The 19,839-nt window shown below is 45.2% G+C and overlaps 2 protein-coding genes and 1 long non-coding RNA gene across 11 annotated transcripts in view; 2 read left to right on the top strand and 1 right to left on the bottom strand.

Annotated features, from left to right (window-relative positions):
* Nucleotides 1–1,893: 1,893 nt before the first annotated feature.
* Nucleotides 1,894–11,324, bottom strand: MTERF2 (mitochondrial transcription termination factor 2). 8 transcript variants are annotated; one of them, XM_056339175.1, is made up of 4 exons: nt 11,267–11,324; nt 10,691–10,759; nt 7,626–7,812; nt 1,894–3,520 (listed from the first exon to the last, which is right to left on the bottom strand). In XM_056339175.1, exon 4 carries the CDS (start codon nt 3,487–3,489, stop codon nt 2,296–2,298), a length of 1,194 nt encoding a protein of 397 aa, XP_056195150.1. In that variant the 5' UTR covers nt 3,490–3,520; nt 7,626–7,812; nt 10,691–10,759; nt 11,267–11,324; the 3' UTR covers nt 1,894–2,295. The 8 variants fall into 8 exon arrangements, with proteins under 8 accessions (XP_056195150.1, XP_056195144.1, XP_056195146.1 ...); XM_056339169.1 differs by lacking the exon at nt 11,267–11,324 and adding an exon at nt 10,844–11,258 and having other exon boundaries at nt 7,626–7,872; XM_056339171.1 differs by lacking the exon at nt 11,267–11,324 and adding an exon at nt 10,844–11,258 and having other exon boundaries at nt 7,687–7,872.
* Nucleotides 7,544–8,654, top strand: LOC130149489 (uncharacterized). Its single transcript, XR_008821931.1, has 2 exons — nt 7,544–7,657; nt 8,053–8,654. It is a non-coding gene; the product is annotated as an uncharacterized LOC130149489 (long non-coding RNA).
* Nucleotides 11,325–11,981: 657 nt separating the features above from the next.
* CRY1 (cryptochrome circadian regulator 1) overlaps nt 11,982–19,839 on the top strand; it is a 38,880-nt gene continuing 31,022 nt past the window's right edge. For both annotated transcript variants that reach the window (XM_056339167.1, XM_056339166.1), the window contains exon 1: nt 11,982–12,146. In XM_056339167.1, coding sequence (XP_056195142.1) covers nt 11,989–12,146 — 158 coding nt within the window. In that variant the 5' untranslated portion in view covers nt 11,982–11,988. The remainder of the gene's footprint in view (nt 12,147–19,839) is intronic.

The raw sequence follows: 19,839 nt of genomic DNA, 5'->3' as shown, positions 1-19,839 counted from the left end.
TGGTCTGGGCTTTTACGTGCCAGACGTAAACAGTATAAACTGGCTCACATTCGCTGTGAATAAGCAAGAGACAAGGAAGCAGATTTCAGCAATACAATGTTTTGGTAATTGGGAGCTTCCCTGGGGTTTTATTATAAATGAATCCTGTGAAGAAGAGAAAAACAGGTCCCAGACGAAGACTTAACGAATGAAGGATTGAATGAATTTCAGTCTGCTGGTAGAGAAAAGGAGTCTTTCTGCTTATGCTTTTGTTGTTGAAAGGGGAGGAGAAGAAATTGAAACACTCAGAATGGAAAATGAGTTTGTGATAGCTCGGGCTGTGACCCAATTAAGGAAATGTCTCACTTTCCTGTTCTGACCATTGCTACTGGAAATACTGTAAGTGATGGGAATAAGCTGTTTCAGGAACTTTTAAAAACAGATACCTGTAGAAATGCTGAAACTAAATTTTCAGCAAAAACACTGTTCCATGTCTCGGTTTCCTTTTCATCCTCAACCACTGATCAGTTCTGTGGTTCAGCATTAGAGATTGTATTATGAATAGCTTCGGAGAGCTGAAATGCCCCCTTGCGTCTGAGGGGAAGGATGCTTTTGGATCAGCTCAGCACTGAGAAGAGCAGTCACAGTGACAAAGACAAGTTTCTGTTAATTTTTAATATGGCTATCTTCCCAGTTCCCTCTTAAAAAATAATAATGTGTTCTGAAGAGTCAGCAAAGACATGGCTTAGTAACACAGCCTGACTCTTGCCAGCCTGATGATACGTGTGCCTTCTTGAATTCTTGCTACAGTCACACGTGCTCCTACGAGAGCAGTGTTTGCCCCCACAAGCTGCTGTCACGTCCGCACTCGCCTGTGTGGCAGTGAGTTTAAGGCCTTCAGCTGCTGAAATCTTGGCACTGCTCTAACCAGATGTTTCCAGCCCTTTCCAAGCTTGCAGTGGATAATGTGGCAGGCTATATAAAATCATCATCTTGCAGCCCACCCTCTAAACAAGTAATTCAATACCAGCTTTCCTCAGCAGTTTAAAACTCCTCTTGAAGAAAAGGAACGCTGGACTTGCTGCCAAAATGTCTGTTAAAAATGACCTTGAAGAATGGCCTGGAGTGAGGAGGGTATGTAACTTTTTTTCCTGCTGTCAAGAGGGAGTATGTATGGAATAGTTGCTTAGGAAGGTCTTTCTGAGAATTAGAATCACTGACGATCCTAATTCTATTGAGATGATCATCAATGATGCTACTATTTTATATTATCATTCACAGCCCCTAAATGAAAATAAATAAAATCCCCTGAGAACTTAAACGCTGTCAGATAGTTACTATTTTGAAAGCCAGCACTTGTCAACAATTACTGTATGATGTTATCTGAGAAGCAGTGTCACCCATATATTTAGAAACTGTGGCAGCTGTTTACGTAGCTGGTTGTCATTTTTAATCACCAGTGGTTTACAGACTAGAGTTTTGTTACACCTAATCTAAAAGTGTGACTTTTTCCTTTCTCCTACAATCATTTGTGACTCACTTGAGTCTCTTCCTAACCTTTTCTCTCCCTGAGCCTTGCTAGAAATTAAGAACTAGACAGTAGCAATAAATGTATTTCCTCCTGCCCCAAACCTTTTACAAAAAGATTAAGTTTTACAGTCTCAGAAATGTAAAGGAGGTTGTCTTCTAGTTTCCTTGCATTATGGTTTGTACATAAACATACTAGGGCCACACTGTAGCAGTCACTAAAAAAATACTATGTCCTGCCCCTACTCTCAGACTGTGCTTTAGCTAAGCGTTCCTATCCAAGAGGCCAAGTGTGCTGCAGGTCAGGATCTGGGAGCTGGAGCTACTTCCTGCAGCGATAAGGAATGGAACTCCAGAAGACTCCCCAAAAGTCAGTGAACCAGTGAGTTGATGAACAAACCTTTTATTTTTTCTTTCTCAGATAAAGATTGTGCTAATCACTACCAGAGGCTGGACTGTGAAGTGACAGCTGAAAATCCAAAGCAGTTAATTCCCTGTTAGGTAACAAAATGTAACAGAACCAAAAAACCCCATGTGAGGTACTCCCTGGGGGGAAAAAAGCAACCTTTATCATAACCAGGTTCTACAATATTATTTGAAAGTATTACAAAGTTACAGTTGTATAATGAAGTTATGCCAAACACCCACTCCAAGGCAAAGTACAGTATAAGACTACAATCTGGTTAAGATTACTTTTGTTTCGGCTCTTCTCAAAGAACCACCATCTCTTTTCTCTTTGATAGTGTTTTGTTGTTTTGGGTTTTTTTTGCTTAAAGTACGGTATTCAAATTAATCTTCGGTGTGTATAGGAGCAACAGGATTGAAAATTGGTCTCTCCTTCTTTGATTGTATCTTACCATAATTGACCTCAAAATCTTTCTTAGTACCATTCAAGCTTTCTAGAGTTCCATTCTTTATATCATATCCTAATGCGGAGAGTTTTTTAATTCGGTACTGAACAATTTGTGTTGTCAACTCCAGCACCATTGGTGTGTCTCTGATCTGCGCAATAGAAATTCCTTCCTTCAGTAGCCCTTCAAGTCTTTCTTCCAGAACTGGAACAGAATAGTAGAGGAGGGCTGGGCACTTGAGCACTAGCTGTTTTAATTCTTGGTCACTGCAATTAAAGACCTTTTTGGAAAAGAGCATGCTCTTCTGCATAGCAGTAGAAGTAAGTTGAAAAATGAAACCTTTAAGTTTGGACAGCAGCTGTAGAACTTCATGGTCAGTGAAATCATTCTTCTGGAGAAATTCCAAGTTCTCCTGGATTGCGGTGGAGCTACTTAATAAAATAAACGGATTTTGGCTCAATAGCTTCAGTATCCAGATCTTCATGTTTGCATCAGAACCTCCTAAACTTAAGTAACTTCTTTGTAACGTCTCTATCATGTTTTTGTTTTTCTCAACAGGATTATAGAAAATATTGGGTGCACTTGTCAAGAACCTGGTGATTATATTATTCTTAAGGCCCAACTCTTGAAAAAAGAGTATATTTGCCTTCTGGTTGTCATGATATTCAGTAGTAAAGAAAGACTCTGGAAATTGCTCTATTAATTTAATCAACTGTTTTTCATTCTGGCATACTAATTGCCATAGAATTCTCTGAGAGTTTACCTCTGCAGGGGTATGGAGAATTGCCTCTGGGCAGCGTTCTAAAATGTTAGCTACGGCAGTTTCATCCGCTCCCATTTCTTGTAAGATACCAGCAATTTCTTTAACATAGGCCATATCCTGGAGAAGGACCCATTCCTTTAGTTTGCGTATTTTATTAATGTCAACTGACAATCTGTAGAGACTCTCAATGGTATTTTTGTTTTCTTCTCTTGATTTTCTATCAGTTGTGTAAGTGGAATGTATTAGGAAGCTTCTGTTTGCTACTTCAGTCCATACTGATAAAAAATTCAGTCCCGAGTTACAGTATTGAGATCTTGCCAACAGAACAGTAAATGTACCTTTTGCACCATGAGCGATTCCTCTCAACATTGTGGAGTTCAGCCTTATGGAGAGAGAACAGCTGTAAGAAAACACATTTAAGGCACAAATTAATGCTCAGACATGTTGATATTTAGATGAGCTAGCGTAAGAAATTACTCTCAAAAATAGTTTTTTTTACTAGCACAAAATTCAGCCTTTATGTGAAAACCAGGGGGGGAAAAGTACTTTTGAAAGGTCAGTGTTCTGACAGGTGCCTCACTGGAACAGTGACGTGCAGATGCAACAGAGCTGATGTGGGGGCAGTGCTCTGTCCATATAAATGCCTGCAGTCATACAAGAACCAAACTGTCAGCCATTTCCTACAACTAACATTGTTATTACATTACAGCTCACTCACACTATACTAGAAAAATGTTTCATGCAATTTAATAAGACCATAATTCTATTAAATGAATAATGAAATCTAAAAAGCAGCTTAAATACCTTCCTTAACCCTTCTGAATGTGTCTGTTTAACTTCTTGAGCATTGTTTGGAGCGTGACTTGTTCCTTCATGTGTCAGAGACTCCCCCAGCGCTCCTTCAGCAGCCATTTGTAGCCTAACTGCACTTTGAAATCATTCTTGCTATAATTCACTGGGGGAAAAAAATCATTGAAACCTTCATGTGTTTTTCAGTAGCTGAGTCTGTTAAGTGGGTTCTGAATAAGCACACTGGTACTTTGGGAGAGGAAGCAAGTACACTAACATCTTCAGGCCTTCACCTGTCTCTTCCTCTACTTTGCTACAGCTGCCCTTTGCACTAACACCTTATTTCTGTCTCTAGGTCTCTTCTGTCATTGCCAGCCACCCCGGTAGGCAGGGAGTCCTTGTGGAATAGGTGGATGGCTGTGCACACAGCAACCATAGGGTAGTTGTGGGTAACCCCACACCCCACCTTTGCTCAAACCAACTGCCAGGTATCGCCAATAGCACATGCACTGCCACCTGCTCTACAGTGGCTAAAGGAGCCACAGCAGTCAAAGATATCATCAAGTGTATCTCTAACTTCCTAGGTGATGTTTTCATAGCAACCTTTCAGAAGCATGGAGTGTAAAAGGGAGAACTGCTCGTCTATGAAATACTTGCACAAATTGTTGCTGCTGGTAACATGCTTAGAACTGCTCAAATTGAAAATGAGAAAAACAATACCATTTGTACATTTGACAGTTTCACTTATATAGTTGATTTCACCTCTCATAAAGTACATACATGAGCATTAAGTTATTTGGGGGGGCGAGATTTTTTTAGAAGAGAAAACACCATTATGATTATGCAGTCTAATCTACGTGACAAACCAAGAAGCCCATTGCAGGAACAGCTATGTCAGACTCCTACAATCTTCCGTAAAGCCCAACTTTTAAGAAAATATGTGGTTTCTTTAGAGAACTTGAGTGATAATGCCTCTATCTAGTTGCCAGGTAAAGTTAAATATTTTCCAGGGGCAAAATATTTTATCTCAGGAAAATGTACCTTTGACTTTAAGTTGATGTTTTTCAGCTTCTGAAACCTGGACTCTTACATTGCTACATCATAAACTAACAGAATAAGACAGAATAATAATTTCCTATATGCAAGCTTATGTTATTAACAGGAGCTGTTTATCAGCAACTTGTTTTTTAGTATATTCTCAAATCTCTCAGGCAAAATCTGATTGCCTAATGAAGCTGCTTGTGTCATAAACCCAAGGTTAATGATTTTATCTTCATAAACTTTGTGACTTGAGAAGCGCTGTCCAACAAGCTGTACCAGACACGCAATTTTTCCCAATAGCCCTGAAAGCACTGTAAGCATCCTTTTCATGTGCTAACCTTTCCATGCCCTGTGAAAGTGGCTGTTTCACGGGGACTGCAAACTAAAGCCTCTCCTCCACAGGGAGTGTGACACAACCGCCTGTGTTTGAGTACTCTTGAGTAGCTCTATTGAATTTAGTGGCTCCAGTCTGAGCAAGTAAACCTCTGAAGGATCAGGGCTTTCTTCATTAATGCTTCAGCTCAGCTGGAAACTGCCAGCAAAATCAAAGTATTGTTAAAATTGTTTGGGATGTCAGATGATACTTCCAAAGTACAAACTGGAAAAATAACTAACCATGACTCTTACTTCAATGTGTAATCCTGCTGTTAAAATTGCCTTATGAGTAATGCAGTCACTTTATCTATTATAGAGTTTTAAAAAAATTCTGATATAGTAAATTGTGCTCTTTCAAGAACTGACATGGAAATAATTATGTTCATTTTAAATAAGCTTTATGTTGTCTGAAAAATGTTTGACATCATAGCCAACTTTTTTCCCTATTGTTAGCGAGGATTATGAAGAAACAGAATACTATAAAAGGAAGGAAAGCTTTATTTGCTAAACTGCATTTGACTGGGGTACTCAGGAGCCCTTGTAAAGCACTAAGTAAAATGTAACATGCACAGTAAGATGAATGGATTTTAATGTCATGGTGTTCTACAGAAACTGAGAAGATGATTAATCAAAAGTTATGATTTGGTGTATTTCAGAGTACATAGATGACAGTATCACATTTCCAGGGTATGTAACCTATTCCAGGAGTTCAGTTCTCTTAAAGCTCATGCTGGACTACTGTTCTAATATGCAGACCCCCACTGTAACTTTTTACATACTTATATTGCTGTGGGGATTATAAATCAAGATATTAAGAAAAAAACCAGCCAGCTTAAGACATCTGCCCTCACTGCCAGCAGCACCTTATCACCAAGTGTCATAACAGCAATAAGGAACTGAACTACTGTCTACCTGGACGTTATCTGCGATGCTGCTTGCTAGCACACTTGCAGTGACCTACATGTAAGAACAACAAAGGGATGTTCTAAGTTTCATTATTTAATGAGACTCCTATGGATATCTTCTATAGGAAATGGATGCTAGGATCAGCTAGCTGATTCATCCCTCATTTCATTCAGAAATTCTGAATATGTATTTTGAGACTGATCTTGCCTTTTGAAAATTAGCACACCAACCTCTTGCTTGTATTTTTCACAGAATCTTTCACTAGAGCGCCACAGTATGATGATTACTGGATGCTGGTTACTACCATTCTCATTACAGCACACTGTAGCCAGGCCTTAGTAGTTTAATTCTCTACAGCCTACTAAATGCCTAAATTGAACTTTGAATTAACCAGGAAGAGTCGTTATTTACTTAGAAGAGAGCAGGTAGATAGGATTTGAATAGCCTGTGAAGAAATCTGGAGCAGTAATAGGTAGCAGTTTTGTAGATTAATGCCTAGTAGAGTAAGCATTCACACTTATGCACTTAGATACAAATAAATGAATCCTTGCATTGCATCAGCAGTGGAAATGACATAAAGGATTAAAAAAAAAATCCCTTTTTTTCTATTATGCTAGATGAACGTAAAGCTTTCTAGAAAAAAAACTACAGAGGATCCTGGGATAATCCAGGTTGGAAAGAACCTCAAGAGCTCAAGGTGGGGTCTGCTGTAAGACCACGCTGCTTCGTTCCTTCGGCTCTTGAAAATCCCCACGGATGGAGCCTGCCCAGCCCCTCCGGGGCTGCCTGTTCTCCGGCTCGACCGTTCCTCGTGGGGAAAAGGCTTCTTGGATCTGCGGGATCACACACTATTTAAACCAGAGGTCGGAAACGGAGCGCTCCCAATGGCGGCAGCCCAGCCCCCGGGACCACCCCTGCCCGCACGGTCCCCGCCCGCCCTTCGGGCTGCGCTGGAGCGCGGAGGGCCCGGGGAGGCGGCCCGCGAGGCCTGGCAGAGCCCCCCCCCGTCCGGCCCCGAGCCGGGCTGCCGCTGCCAGGGCTGCCGCTGCCAGGGCCGCCCGGCGGGGGCGCCGCCACGGCCTAGCACTGGGGCCCGCGGCCTAGCGCAGGGGCCCGCGGCCGCGCGTCCTCCATGGCCCCGCCGCGCCATTTACAGCACACGCAGCTTCTCCAGCGTCCCGCCCCGTCCGCCTGCAGCCGGCATCGCTGCCGCACGGCCGCACCTGTCTTCAAAGCCCGGGAGGCCAAACTAACGGCGGCGGCGGGCCGGGCCGGGCCGAGCCGAGCCCTCCCTCACCGGCCGGTGCCCGCCGCTCCACGCCCCCTGCCCCGCAGCTGCCGTGAGGCGCCGGCTGCCAGCGAGATGGGACGGGACCTGCCCGGCCGCCCCTGACCTGGCTCCACGTCGCGCCGGGCCGCACCACCGGTACGGGCCGCGGGGGAGGGGGGACGTACCATGTGCCGCCCGCGGGCGGGGCCGGAGGGCGCTGTGGCGGGGCTCCCGGCGCGCGCTGCGCTGTACCGGGGCGGTAACGGGGCTTGCACGGGCGCTTCGTGGTGCGACGTCACCTCAGGTTCTTCCTCTTGTCAAAATAGACGTTGTTGTGATTAGAAACAGTTAAAGGTGTTGGGTTCAAACGGCTTGCAAGAGAGAATTAGCTTAGTTAAAAAAAATAATTGAAAATCAATAATTGTGAAGTATTACAGTAGCAAAGAAACAAACGTTTTAAAATTAGGCTACTTGAGCGCCTGTGTTCTGAGAGAAAGCAAGTGATCCCATTGATTCGGTAACAGAAATGATCATTCCTTGTATTTACCCAGGACTGAAGTTGCAACGCTGGGGCTACTGAGGCCTTGTGCCCCGTGCAGCACGCTGGCCACTGCACTCAGCAGCCACTGCATGCGCCAGCCGCTGCACACGCCGGTCACTGCACTCAGCAGCCACTGCACGCGCCAGCCGCTGCACACGCCGGTCACTGCACTCACCAGCCACTGCACGCGCCAGCCGCTGCACACGCCGGTCACTGCATGCACCGGCCACTGCACACGCCGGTCGCTGTACTTGCTGGTCACTGTACTTACCGGTCACTGCACACGCCAGTCACTGTACATAACAGTCACTGTACTTGCTAGTCACTGTACTTGCTAGTCACTGTACTTCCCATCACTGCACACCCCGGTCGCTGTACTCGCCGGCCACTGTACACACTGCCTGGGAACCAAAGCCCTACCACTCCCAATACCAAGCATGTTAACCTCTGCAAAGATGCTTCTGCTCTTTTTGCAAGCGGTATCCTGAAAAATCTCTCCAGGATCAAATTTGGATGAGAGGCATGCTGATGTGATGACGGGAGGCTTGTCTTACATCTGTATGATTTCTTCCGTATCACTGCATTTACCACAAAATAAAAGAATAAAATTCACATATGTAGTCATTGGATTTATAGTCTTTTGCTGGTGGTGTTTCAGAAGTTAAATGAGCTGTGATGGTGAGAATCATCTTCCTCTATCGTAGTTTTTTCAGCTCTATCTACTTTATTTAAACTTAAGAGTAACAAATCAGCAGAGAAACATAAATGATACCCAGACTGGAATGATTTTTTCTAGGCATGTTAGGATTTTTTTTCAACTAACCCTTGGTCTGCAGAACCACATCCTTCAGACAGTAAAAATCAGTACTGTTCTCTCTGGGAACACTTCTTTTGTCAGCTACATCTTCAATAGTCTCTATTAGATCTATGAAAAAGATCTAATGCAGAAGAGAACTGCTATAGAAAGAAACCATGCTCTATGAACCCAGTTCAGCCTTGGTCTCCTACATAACTGCTGCTTCAAGAACAGTTAACAATTTTTGTTAATATAAATGACATACAACCACATTAGAAACATGTATCTAAAAATGCTTCTAATTTGTAATACACAATGTATCGTATACTTGCTGCTTTATGTTTTTGTCATTTCACACCTTCATGTTTCTTTTTTCCCTTCTGACTCCTCCCCACTCTCTTGATTTTTGCGATCACTGTCTGGGCTAAATTAGCTAAATTAGCAATAATGTTCTTTAAAAGAATTATCCACAAGAGAACACAGTAGTGAGGTTTACTTGTACGAGTTCCTTGATTAACTGTGATTCTATTTTCTTTTTCTACTAGCTTGGAGACACTCTTCCCTTGAGATACAGTATTTTAATTAATATATTCTTCACCTTCCTTCCACTTTTAAATCAAGAACAAACAGTCTAGCACAGAAGGTATGGCTAGGGCCACTGGTGTTTTGACATAATGATATGCTAATCATATACTACAGTTGTTATTTAGTCTGTAGCAACAAAGGGCTTATAGACTGATGGTTTCCATGGTTGCAATTTGGTTATGAAACCGTAAGGTCTAGCGAGGGAGGGCTGCCTCCACCTTAGTATTCCCAAGAAGGCAGATCAGTTGATGCTGGACTTTATTCAGGGCCATCTTCAGCATCACAGCCTTGTAAGGAACTAGCAGGGAACGTATGGAGTATGAAAAAGCGATTTCAAAATTTGAAATAAAACCTGTATTGTGAGATGACTTTTCTTATTTTGAAGGAATCTATCTTCTTCCATGAGCTCAAAAATTACAGGAATTTGATGGAAAGTGGTCATTAACTACTAGGATTTCTTTTTCTATTTTATTTCTTTGCAGATTATTCACCAAATATTTTACATTTCTTAAGAACAAAAAAAAAACATGCAAGGAAGAACATGTTTTGTATTGAGAGAACAATGCTCAATGTTACAACAATGCAGGTGCCCCAGGTTTGAGTTGCAGCAAGGGTAAAAGACAGGATGCTGTTATGTTCTTCTTCCACCAGAATGACGAGGTGTGGAATATGGTGTTCTACATATGACAAAGTAATAATTGAAAATCTCATAATAATTTATGCTATTGTTAAAATCAGTGCTTAGGAACAGTTTGGCCTCCACACTTTTTAGAAATAAATTTTGTATAAAACCAAATAGGAAGGGATTCCAATCATGGCTGGGGCCTTTGCTGCTAGCATGCCTTAATCATTAATGACATTAAGTCATTCCAAGTGAGTAAAGTATGAAGGGAGACACATGATGCATGTCTCTTTTTGTTGATTTTGCTTTTACTTTCTGTGTATCTCAGCAGAAAAAAAGACTTTAGTGGAAGGAGCAACTACAATTCTTAAAGTACCATCCTGCTTTGGAATACTGGAAGTCAGGAGAGGTCAGTATGGCTGATGCAAGTCCTCTGCCTTTTACTTAAAGAGCTGTTACTTCTAATGAGACCCCTCTTGCTGTGGCTACCCATTCTGTATGAACACCCTGGAATCTGGAGATTTGAGTCACAATCTACAGGTGGAGGTTGATTTTCAGATCTGCATCTACAGCTGCCCTGTTAGGACTCAAAATCGCTCTATCCAGTGCCGTTGGTGTGATGCCTTGTTCCGCAGTTAGCCATACCTGGCAGCTACCACGGGCAGATGCAGGGCAACCGGCTGCGTCGGCAGCATGCAGACCTCGATTTGAGCTCTGTAATTAAAAGAGAAGACGTTAGATACACACCATTTACTCATAATGGCTTTACTAACAGTGCCGGAGATCATTGCAGCTTACTCTGCTGCGCAGAACTGGCTGGAAAGCGCGTTTGCTCCCCGTGCCACGGCACGGCCCAGCTCAGCGGCCCTGGCCCAGCTCTTGTGGCAGCAGCTCGGGGCCGCAGCGGGCAGCGACAGGCGCACGGCCCGTTCCGTAAGCAACGGCACGGCAGCGCGCACCGCGGCCCGGCCCGGGCGGAGGCCGCGCGCACCGGCCGGGCTCCCCGCGCACACGCTTACATAAGCGCCCCGCCTCGGCCCCGCGGGGGGGGGTGCGGCGGGATCGGCCAGGCCCGGCCCGGCCCACAGGCGCCGCCGTCCCCGCCGCGGGTGGGTGAGGGGAGCCGGGTCGCCGCGCATGCGCAGCCCCCGCCGCGGGCGCGCGCAGGGCGCTCCGTAACCGCTCTCCCGCGGGCGCGCGCCTCCCAGCAGGGATCAGCACCTCCGCCGAGCCTCTTCGGAGCCCCGTGCTCATCCGGGTCCCGCCGCCCCGAGCTGGGGGCGGGGGTGGGCCCGGTCCCCGCCCCCGGCGCCCCTCCCCGCCGCGGCCCACCGCCTCGCACCGCCCCGGCGGGTGGGATTCCCGCCGGGATCGCGGCCCCCCTCGGCCGCCGGCCGCCCCGCCGCGGGAGCGGGATCGGCCGGGCCCACCGCCCGCTCTCCCCGCGCCGCCACCCTCTCCGCCGGTAGTAAACACACTTCAGAAACGTGAGGGCCGGCGGTCACGTGGGGGTGGGGCCGGCCAATCGGCGGCGGGGGGCGGGGCGGGGCGGCCGGCGGAGCACCGGCGCCCGGCGCAGTCACAGGGCGAGCGGCGAGGCGGCGGCTGCCGGCGGGCACGAGGCGCGCGCGGCCGGCACCGACGGCCGGTTCCCGCGGGCAGACAGCGGAGGGGGCCCGCCGCGCCGAAGCGGCCGCCGGATCCCGCTCATCCCCCGTCCGTCTCAGCTCTCCCCGGCGCGGGGGCTCCGCGGGGTGATGCGTCCCCGCCGGGCGGCCGCCCCCGCCGCCTCCACCGGGTCCTAGAGCCGCCCGAGGCGAGGCCCCCGCGGGCCGCTCGTCCCGTTGCTCGCCCGGGCGCCGAGCGGCGGCGCCGCGCCATGAGCGGCCCCGCGGGTGGCGGCGGTTCCCGCTGAGCGCCCGCGCCCCCGGCCCGGCGGCGGCATGGGGGTGAACGCCGTGCACTGGTTCCGCAAGGGGCTGCGGCTCCACGACAACCCGGCGCTGCGGGAGTGCATCCAGGGCGCCGACACTGTCCGCTGCGTCTACATCCTGGACCCCTGGTTCGCCGGCTCCTCCAACGTGGGCATCAACAGGTGGCGGTGAGTGCGGGGGCGGGGGCCCTAATCCCCGCGTTATGTATGCGGTCACGCTGCCCCCCGCCACCCCCCCGCCCGCGCCGGCTTCCCTCGCCCTCCCCGCGGCCCCGGCGGCTGTGCTGTGTGCCCGGCCCTGCGGCGGCGGGGGAGCGGGGGAGGGAGCGGGGAAGCCCCCGGCGGAGTGCGGGGCGGCAGGCCCTGGTTTCTCGGAGGCGGGAGGGCTCTTGTTTCCCCTCCCCGGGCCGGCGGTTCGGTGCTGGAACGCGGAGCGGGGCTGCTGCGGGCTGCCCGCTCCGGGAGCGGCGCCCGGGGGCTGGCTTGGGCACCTCTGGGCAGCCAGAAACCCCGCGTAGGGTGGCCCCGTTCTGAAAAACTGGGAAGCTGCTTGATTCATTCAAAAGTAATTTCCGAGAGTAGCTTTCCTGCAGGGAAGAGTAGTAGCCTCCCTTTCCCGAAGGTGCGGATCTATTCCTGCACCTTCAAGCCAGGTGTAGTCCTACCTAGTGCAAAAATGAACTTGACTGTGCAGTCGTGACTTGGTCATCCGTGCTGACTGTGTGCCAAAATAAGGCAGAGGTTCCCGTGCGGACTTGTTCTCTGAGATTAGTTAAAGCATCACTAGGGGTGTGGAAATTGTTACCCTTTTGGAAGGGCTGGTGGTGCAGTGGTGTTCTGGTGTCTGTCCATCCAGTGTCAGAGACTTGACATGCTGTGAGCTGAGCCTGCCCCGACTGCGGCGCAGGGAATTGCCTCATTACGGAACAAGCACAATGAAACTTGGCTCAGCACCATGTCACAGAAGAATTACAAAGTTCAGATACTTTGGGTTTCAGCTCGGTTTACTTCTCTTCAAGGGCTATTTCTTTCACATTTAATAACTTCTATCCCAGGTCATTAAATACTTTACCAGAAAGGTAACTTACCTTTGGAGGCTGGGTTTTTTTGGAACTATTCCTGGGGTTTGGAAGGCAGAAACGCAAAAAATGCTTTCTGTGAACTTGATGGTTATTCTTCCATTTTCACTGACAAATATAATGTTCATACTACTTAAGAATAATAGTTGTTAGATACTTCCCTTATCTCAGGGTCATTATGTAAATTTCTTTTATAGAAGCTTTTTAGTTTTTTTTTAGTTTGAAGGGGTTGAGGTTTTTTGGAATAACAAATCCTGACTTAAATAAAGGAAGCTCAGAGGTCTTAGTGTTACAGATGAAGCTGGAGCAACTGAAGTTTTAAAAGAATGTAGGCGACTGGTGCATGTCAAAGTGTTAAGGAAATCACATGTCTTAAGAGGACTTTTAGTTTCTAATGTGTTTTGCAATTGAAATGCCAAACTGTTCTTGGTTATATTCTTGGAGGTAGTGAATGACAGACTAATGTGAACTTTGATTTTAGTGAAAGGAAGTTCATGTCTTCAGTGCTGCTGCCCTGGTTCTTCAATGACTATCTAACACGTTTGATCTTGGTTACATTTGTGTGTGATAGACACGCACAGTGATTGCTAGTTGGTGTACTTTCAGTGTTCTAAAAGGACAAGTAGTCCCTGCCTGCATTTTGCGTTCAAAGAAAACAATCTTTTTTTAGTTGCTAGTTAGAGGGAGTGAGGTTTTGGTGATGTGGGTTTATTTTTCTTCTAGTCCTTTGGCTTTGTGTGCTTCTGCACCTCCCCACCCCCAATGAAGATCTCCCAAAAGAAGGGTAGATTACAACTCCCCTATCCAAAGCACTTTCAGACAATCTTCTGGGACTCAAATTAACTCAAGGCACATGCTGCATGTGGATTTGAGTAGGAAATCCCACTGCCTGCGTAGCCTGGTTTTGTGAGATCTTCCTTTTTTTTCAAGCTTAGAAGTACAGTAACTTTATAGAATAACTGTCTGCTAGACCTGTATGTTTATTGATCTCAATATTATTTTTTTAAAATGAACTGTTACTAGTTTGGAATGAATCCATTTTATGTTCCAGTGGTTTTAATGAGCCATTTTTTAACCAGTAGTAACACCCATATTCACAGTATGCATATACAAGACTTAAGATGCAGTGTTTTGGTTTGCCAGTCTCACTCGGCGCTTGTAATTAACAATCAAGAATTTTATCACTTTGAGCAAGATCCTTGCTTACATGCCTGTGGAGTAGGGTGTTGAATGAGTCAAAAATATTTTATTTGAGATTAGGAGCAGAAACCCTTCAGCATTTGGAATATGAGTCAAATTTAATCTTCTGGTGTGAATTTACAGTGGTCCTATCTTAGTTTCAGTTGATTGACAGCAGGAGTTGAGTATGTTCTGGTAAGTTTATGGTCCTGATGCCCTGGGCAAACCTCTTGCCTGTCAAGAGTTCACAGTGTGACTAAAGCAATGGATCTGAGAAAAAATGGTGCAAGAATATGACTAAAGCAATGGATCTGAGAAAAAATGGTGCAAGAATATGAGAAGTGAGGAGGTTTAGTTTCTTGTTGGAAGTAGTATTGTTCCTCTGTAGAGGAACCAGGACTCTGTAGAGTCAGTGGTTATGGTTCACTTTAAAAAAATGTGTGTTAAATGTGGCATATAGCAGACTGTAATGCATTGATGCTTTCTGTTTATTTTTTCTCTTTAAACAGTCATGTAACACTCATGAACTAATATTTTTGTGTAACTGCACTATTGAGCAAGTCTAATTACTAAGCAGTCACATGGTCTTACTGACCTCCTTTCTGCTGGCATTCAGCGTACCTGTTCTAAAATCATGACTGCTACGTAACAAATACCAGGGCCTTCCTCAACTTGCTTCATTTTTTCTGGTTCTGTTTCTTATTGTTCCTTCTTTCAAGCTGTCAAATAAATCAAGATGTGCTTCCATTGAGACATGCTTTTTCTATGGAATGAGTTTTCCAGTGTCATTCACAGATCAAGGCTTGGGAGAGAGGTTATTTGGTGCAGTAAAATTGTGGAGAGAGATGCTAAATGGTAAATCGCTCTAACGTTTTCTTAAAGTTTTGTCAATTGCCCTTGAAGTTTTGGCACCAGAATCACGGTGCATCCGATTGTGTCAGCGCAGCAGACGCAGACTGTAACTTACGTACTCCAATAAGTAACCATTACCTACTTATGAAAAAATGTGTTCATATGTGCTCACAGTCTTCTCCTTAATAAGGAGAATGGCATCCCCTGTTCAGCAGTACTGAAGCAATACTTGGTGTTTGTGTGTGTTCATTTAGCCCTGGTTTTAGTACAGAGCGGCAATTGATCACAATACCTAAAAAGAAATGTAAACATTCTGTTAGTTGCTGCATAAGAATTTACTTTGGGTAATAATTTACTTTCTTAGTTTGTCTTTTTGAGTGTGTATGTATGTTTTTGATGTGCTAATTAAAAGGCTGTCATGCAGCAATTGATTTTTTAAAAAATGGATAGACTAATCTTGCCAATCCTTGTTCTTTTCAGGAATGATTAAAAAATAAAACTTTCACTTTTAAAATAAGAGTAATAAAATTTGTTTTATATATCTAGTAGATTTTGCAAGAATATTGATGTGTTCAACATTCTGCAAAGTTAGCTGCTGTTGTTATGGCAGATAGTCCTGCTGATTTAGGAGAAAGAGAAGATGTGATGTGTGTGTGTGTGTCTCTCTCACATCTTAACATTCATACCTCGAAGCATATTAAAAATTAAAAACCTGAGCAAAAAATAAGTTTCATTTCCAGGACAATCACTGCAATTCTTGGAAATGCGAGTTTGTTTTAGAAAGTTAATACTTGGATGTTCTTCTGTAGCATCTGTTAAATTTTACTGTTCTGTCCAGCTGGTTTTGAAAATATGTTTGTATCTCCAGGTTACGTAGGCAATTTTGTCCTATAGAAACCTGTTTGTTGGATGTGGGATTGGTGAAGAAAGTTTGTCAATAGAATTATTCTATTAGTGATTTCAGTTTTAAATATATCTGTAATTCAGGCAGGTGGAATTTGTGTATCATACTTTGTTAGTTTTGGTGATGTGCTTGGTATGTAAAAGGAGTGCACCAAAATTATGACTTCTCTGCTAAAAACATTCCTTTAAGTTTGTTTTTGTGGGTAGCACTTAGGATGAAAATCTGTTTGATTTATGAAATATTTAGCATCAAGGCAGTCATCTAAAATATAGAGAAAACGCTCTTGGTTTTTCGTATGCAAAGCTAGATGTATGTCAGGTTTGGGAGTAACATTAGTTTTGTATGTATTCTGTAGATATTTTGTGTTTCTTTTACAGGGTGGGTAGCCTGTGCTGAGCTCTGCTGCTATAGTCAGGTTGTAACAGGTCCACAAGGGAACCTCAGTACTCCTGTGCTGTGTTCTAGACATACCTGTGGAGTGGGTTGACCCTGGCTGGATGTCAGGTGCCCACCAGAGCTGCTGTCGCTGCCCTCCTCAACTGGGCAGGGGAGAGAAAATGTGGGTTGTGGGTCAAGAGAAGGACAGGGAGATCACTCGGCAATTACTGCCACAAGCAAAACAGACTCAACTCGAGGGGGAGAAAAATTAATTTATTACCAATCAAATTAGAGTAGCATAATGAGAAATAAACCCAAAACTTAAAACAAAAAACAAAACACCACCATCCTCCCACCCCTCCCTTCTTCCCAGGCTTAACTTTACTCCTCATTTTCCCTAACTCCTTGTCCCTGAGTGGTGCAGGGGGATGGGGAATGGGGGTTGTGGCCAGTTCATCAGAGGTTGTCTCTGCTGCTCCTTCCCCCTAAGGGGGAGGACTCCTTAATACTCTTCCCCTGCTCCAATGTGGGATCTCTCCCACAGAAGACAGTTCTCCGTGAACTGCTCCAGCGTGGGTCCTTCCCATGGGCTGCAGTTCTCCGTGAACTGCTCCAGCGTGGGTCCCCCATGGGGTCACAAGTCCTGTCAGCAAACCTGCTCCAGCCTGGGCTCCTCTCTCTGTGGGCCCTGCCAGGAGCCTGCTCCAGTGTGGGCTTTGCATGGGGTCACAGCCTCCTTCAGGCATCCACCTGCTCCGGCATGGGGCCCTCCATGGGCTGCAGGTGGGTATCTGCTCCACCGTGGACCACCATGGGCTGCAGGGGCACAGCCTGCCTCACCGTGGGCTTCACCACAGGCTGCAGGGGAAGCTCCTGCCCTTCTGCACTGACCCTGGTGTCTGCAGAATTGTTGCTCTCACACTCTCACTCCTCTCTCTGGCTGCAGTTTCTGTGGCACAGTGCGTCCCCCCCTGCCCCCTTCTTAGACACACTATCCCAGAGGCGCTACCACCATTGCAGATTGGCTCGGCCTTGGCCAGTGGCAGGTCTGTCTTGGAGCCAGTTGGCACTGGCTCCATCAGACATGGGGGAAGCTTCTGGCAGCTTCTCACAGAAGCCACCCCTGTAGTGCCCCCTGCTACCAAAACCTTGCCACGCAAAAGCCAGCACAACTCATCATACCTTTTAATGAGTGGCTGCAACTCTAGTGCAGTGCGCAACCTGGAGCACTTCTGTCCAGCCAGCCCACTAAATGGAGAGTAATTAAATCTGTAAATTACAAGATCTGTTATCGAAGAGCGGTAACTTGTTTTCAGAAGCTGTGTGTTCAGATGGGAGTTCAGTGGTACCAGGGGTTAGAATGGAGAGACCTTTCAGTGCCACGTGTCGTGGCTGCCCCCCGTCCTCTTTCACAGAAAGCCCTGTCTCCCCCCAGAGTGCCGAGAGTTCAGCAATTCCTTCTGTAATTCATCTTGTTACGATCTAGTCTATGATTTACAAAGTACGTCACTGAACCACACTGACGTATGTCCTCACGGTTTTAATCCTGCAGTGTTAATGAAAAGGGTGGTTCCACCCTTTCGTGATAACACACAGCCCTGTGGTGAACCAGGTTAGCTCATCAACCCATCCAAAAGAGATTAGTTACCAGTTTTGGTGGAATTACCTCTGTGGTAGATTGTGCCAGCAAAAAGGTCACGGTAGTAGTAATGAAGAGGCGAGAGTGGGAAGGGTAGGTACCATTTCTTTCAGCGCATGTGAATCTGAACCAGATTAAAATGGCCATATAACTGTGACCTGCATTGCTCACATGTGTAGTAACCATCAGGTGTTTTTTGGAAGGTGATTATTAATTTCTTCTGTGGCTTGCCATTTGTTGACACCCTTTGAAGTTATATTGTCAAGAATAAGTATTGGGCTTTTTACTGTGATAGGGGAAAGGCTGGATTTATTTTTTGTCAGAATGTGAGAAATAACCCAGCCATCTGAGAAATTACACTGTGCTTGTTTGCTTATTTTGGTGAGTGATCTTGTATCGCTAGATTCTGTAATGTAACTTGTTAAATTGGATAGGAAGTCTGCAATGGCTGGTCTGGAAAGAGCAGGTGCTACTGAAAATCCAATTTTATATGATGTGTTCAATAACAACTGCTACTTAAAAAAACAAGTTATAGGCCAGAAAAATTATTGTGAGCGTTTATACAATTTGCTTTTTGACTGCAAGATTGATCTTGAAGGAATTTAATTCCTCAGGTTAAGAAGATTTCAGGTTTTGGAGATCTCGTTATGCATCACTGATCACTAAATTTGAGGATATCAAGAGAAGATCTGGGTAGAGTGTTTTTGATATGTTAGAGTAGCAGGTGGACCTTGAGTATCAAGGGATAAATGCTATCTTGAAGCAATTCTGTAGGATTATTTCAGTCTTCCTTCTCTTGGGACCAGAAATCTATTTTTATTTCATTTTATGTAAGCCTTAATAGATCACATTATTTGAGCAGGGGAAGGTAATCTGTCTGCAACTTGTGGTGTTACCTCCTCTGGTCATAAAAGGAGAGGGTGATAAGTCCCAACAAACACCATCTGTGAGGAACATGAAAGCAGCTTTTTTTTTTTTTTAGGCAGTCAAGAATACAGATTTATTTTATTTTTTTTTCCCCAACAGATCAGTGTGTGGCAGTGTCAAAGAATTCTGCATCAGTTCTTCAAAGCAAATGATTTTACATATTACTATCCCCTTTTGGCTATTTTTATGCAATAAAGTGTATTTTCCTCCAGATTATGAAAATGTCCGTGTTCCTACCAATGGAAGCTACTCTTTAAACATACTTCATAATGCAAATATTGCAGAAAAAGCTGTTTATCATTGTATCACCTGAACTTTTTGGTTTCTGACAGTTCATCTACAGCATTGAAACCTTTATGTTCAAGGAAGGTGATTTTTTTCCATACTCTCTTAATGCCTGGCAGGTTTTCAGGTTAGTTATATAACCCATGATAGGAGGAAGGTCAAGCTGCATTTTTTCCATGTGGAAGTCACATGTAAAGTTTGTGATGTATTAATTTGTATATTGAAATAAACTTTATTTTAGGGAATTTTGTCACCTTCCCATGATGACCTAAAAAGGCAAAAGTCAGCTTGAGCATGAATTGGTTGTGTAAGTAGTGTGGGAGTATGTGGCTTTGTGTTTATTACTTTAGTAATCTGCATATCACATTTTAGCAAGTTTAATAGCCGTGCCTTTGGTTACCTCTAGGAAAAGGCTTGATTTGAGTACCAGGGTAAGAACCTCATGGTGTTTTGGTGCAACACATTTTACTTACATTTTTCAGAGCTGTGATTGAAATGTGGAGCAAGGTTAGTTTGTGTGCTTTGGTATACTTCTGGCTTTCAAGTTCTTTGCAATCTAGGTCAACAGGTGAACTATAATTGCAATGTTCTTCTAACCCCGAAGCCTCCATGTATAAT

This window comes from Falco biarmicus, chromosome 5 (assembly GCF_023638135.1).
Source record: "Falco biarmicus isolate bFalBia1 chromosome 5, bFalBia1.pri, whole genome shotgun sequence".
Taxonomy (NCBI): domain Eukaryota; kingdom Metazoa; phylum Chordata; class Aves; order Falconiformes; family Falconidae; genus Falco; species Falco biarmicus.
This window is presented reverse-complemented; position numbering and strand designations above follow the sequence as displayed.